The 3,263-nt window shown below is 57.2% G+C and overlaps 1 protein-coding gene across 1 annotated transcript; it reads left to right on the top strand.

Annotated features, from left to right (window-relative positions):
• Window positions 1-177: 177 nt before the first annotated feature.
• L226DRAFT_577035 (uncharacterized protein) lies at window positions 178-3,067 on the top strand (the record flags this gene model as incomplete). Its single annotated transcript, XM_067685496.1, has 7 exons — window positions 178-233; window positions 286-316; window positions 1,236-1,359; window positions 1,430-1,554; window positions 1,602-1,994; window positions 2,138-2,266; window positions 2,369-3,067. The coding sequence occupies 7 exons, from the start codon at window positions 178-180 to the stop codon at window positions 3,065-3,067; spliced, it is 1,557 nt and encodes a 518-aa protein (XP_067528262.1).
• Window positions 3,068-3,263: the final 196 nt, after the last annotated feature.

Below are 3,263 nucleotides of genomic sequence, written 5' to 3' on the forward strand. Positions count from 1 at the left end.
AGAGACACTGGTCGACGTCATTTGATTTCCGCCGGCGCCGGGCCTCTGTCGGATTGCCCTGCTATTGATCTCACCTGCAGCCGTTCACGTTGCGCGCTCGCTGCTGCTGCTGTTGTGCGGGGATTCAGTCGACAACACATACAGCCCAGGGTGCAACGGACTCGCCGAGTCAATCTAATGGCTCGCGCCGCGTCGCGCCGGATAGCGCAGAAGGACGTCTTCGACTTCGAATCGTATGTGCTGTGGAAAGTGTTGTGCGCGGGGTTCCTGATGATGACGAACTAGATCTTGCCTGTGCTTGGCCATCGAGAACCTTGTACTTCGATGTGGGGAAGAAGAGGCTGCGAATTTGAGATGGAAGTAATCTTCGCGAAGCTCGCGGATAACCCAAATGCGAAGTGATGTCGTAGAGGGCGTAAGTGCGTCCTCACGCTGGGAAGAGTTAGTCATGTCAACCGAGCTGCAAAAGTTACACATACATATCGGTGCAACATAGATGAAGATGCGCTTGACATCGCAATACTTGAAAGAGTGTCTGTGGCTTTCGGATCGAGCGTGGGGGGTATGGATGTGGGGTCCGCCGCCGTGTCGAGGGTGCTAGGTAGGGGAGGTTTGTAGCGAGGTCTCACCCGACGTCGATGCAATGTCACGGGGCGTAAAAAGCGGGGACCAGGAAAGTACCGGCAGCACGCATTGCCGGCAACGATGTGGATCTTCTACGCTGGCAACTGCTTCATGTCCGCAGGGGCGAGGACGTGGGTGGGGTTGATGAGGCGGGACAGCGTACTTTGAGAGCTATGAGTTGCCTGAAAGAGGACCAGACGTGAACGCGTTGTGGGTTATCATCGTCAAAGGGTATAGATGACGAGGTACGTACTATTCGCATGGCTGTTGAAGCCATTGGCGGGCGAGCCAAAGGAGTCCAGGCGTGTCCTGGAAGAGGTTTCCAGGGGTCGTCGGTGAGGCCGGCATGCAGGACGACAGTGAGGTAGAGAGATGCAGACGATGCGTAGTCACAATTTTTGAGCCAGTGTTGGAGTGGAGGGGAAGTAGACTGTAGTATGTAGTCGAGAAGCACCCTTACAGGCGCCGCCCCATGCCGCCTCACCACTGCGTGTCTGTTACTGTGACTCCCAACTCCCGATGACGTGCTCCTTGTCAACGCCGTCTGGCCTCTGGTACTGCTTCTCTCACTTTGTAAAACTCGCAGCTCTCTGACTCATGTCTCTCCTTAGTACTTCTTCATATTGCTCCTCCTGAAGAAGTCGGAGCAGCGCAAGGTTCCCGAGACTGGCATGGAGAAGTGGCCCAGAGGAGACGAAAAGGCATGGGAAGGCAGCATCCTATACCTGATTTCTGGTGAGTATTCCCCGTTCACCGATATACGCTGCTTTGGTCCTGTGCTGAGCGTTGTCATCTCGTCTTCCAGAGGGCATCAAGACCACCAATTCCATGGTCCAACATATTCACACGTCGCTCGCGCGACGGGCATCCTACCTCGACAACATTGGTGCCTACCAGGAAGCCGCACTTTCCGTGCCCCACAACCTCCTCGTATGTCGCCCATATATACCCCTCCATCACACGTCTTCTAATTTCAGCACATATGCGCAGTTGAACTGGAGCGACACGCAGCTCCACTCTTCGCACAAGACGCCCAAGCACGCGGCGCGCACCTCTCGCTCGAACTCCTGATGGGCTGCACCCTCTACAACACCCTCTACAAACTCGGCTTTAGCCTCGAGGACTTGCTCTGCGTCGGAGACTCGCCGAGCGTGTACTTGCACAGAATCACAGGAGGTTCCCAGATCACCTTTGCGCCCATCGCCACGCTTGTCCCAGGTGTCTTCAATTCCCGCGTCTTTCTCCACCGCGTTCTTCGCCGATGGATCGAAGTTCACAGTAGCTCCGCAAGAGGGCATGTGGGGCGTCCAGAACACGAAGTCGCTGAAGGTCTTCAACACCGACAAGTCGCACGCGTAATCAACTGGCAGGTATGCCATCCGAGCCGCCAGTGGATGGTTGTATGACGCTCCGTGGGGATTGGGCTCGCGTACCCACTGACACTTTCAGAGGTATGTCAGCTGCACGACACTGATGACTTGGTCTGGGAGTACTGATCGCACCCGGCCATTAGCACCCGTCGCTGTTGCACGCCGTAGATGCACGCACGTTCGAGACGGAGGAGCTCGTCCGGGTGCCGACGTTCGAGCATCCTCATCTCTACCATCGCAACACATTCACGCTCCACGTCACCCACGCGCTCGTTGGTAATACGTTCCGCGTCCACGGAGTCTCTCGCTTCTCCACGGATCATGGTCTTCAGCGGTGCGCTCGAGGACACGTTCCAGATACCTGCCTCCGATAGCAGTTCATCGACCGGCTGGCGGTCACGCCGAACACGCCAAGAATCATGGTTATCTCTCCTCTCGGAGATCGTGAAGTCGAGAACGGTGTTCGTCGGTTGCTCGGACGAAACGGCGTCCGAACACGCTCAACAGTGTTGGTCGCCGAGACAGACCAGCGCGAGCCGCTTGACGGCACTGGGGACGACATCCGGGATAGCGAAGGCGACCAGATGGATGTGGACGAGCTCGAGAGCGACTGCCTATCGTCGTACGCCCTCACGAGCAGGCTCGCGTACCCTAGCGTCCCAGCTGCGTGCGTGTGGCTGCAGCACTCCAGTCCACAACCGGACGTGATTGAACTTCACTCGGACGGCGAGGTCATGGACGAGATTCATGACGTCACCCCGGGACCGTTAAACTCGAACGGTGCGGGACAGCCTATGCAGGCCAAGAAGAAACGCAAGAAGCGGAAGAAGAAACCATCCGAAGCGAACGCGTCCGTCGCTGCAGTCGTACGGGGCGCGGTGGGGCGTTTCATCGTCGAGGACACCGGAAGCATACCGGGACTTCGCGCGAGCTGTGCAAGGACGCGGACGACGCCGAGGAGGAGCAGGATACCGCGGGGATGTGCTTCGATCCCAGCAGTACGTTCATTCTCTGTGGCGAATGTCATGGGTGTTGCGGAGCGGAGGGCGGGTCTTGTAAGCAAGGAGGGCTGACTCGTGGAGGCATATCACCACGTGTTAGATTTCGTCGCGTGTTACGCGCGGCCCATGTTCCTTCGTCTTGAGTGGCACCTACACCGCACACTCTTTCCCTTCTCCCATTACACCCTGCACAATCATGTCTGACATCCCGTATACGCAAACTGCTCATCTCACCGATGGACACTCCAAGGGCGTGACAGCTCTAGCA

This window comes from Lentinus tigrinus (assembly GCF_003813185.1).
Source record: "Lentinus tigrinus ALCF2SS1-7 unplaced genomic scaffold L226scaffold_119, whole genome shotgun sequence".
NCBI classification, from domain to species: Eukaryota; Fungi; Basidiomycota; class Agaricomycetes; order Polyporales; family Polyporaceae; genus Lentinus; species Lentinus tigrinus.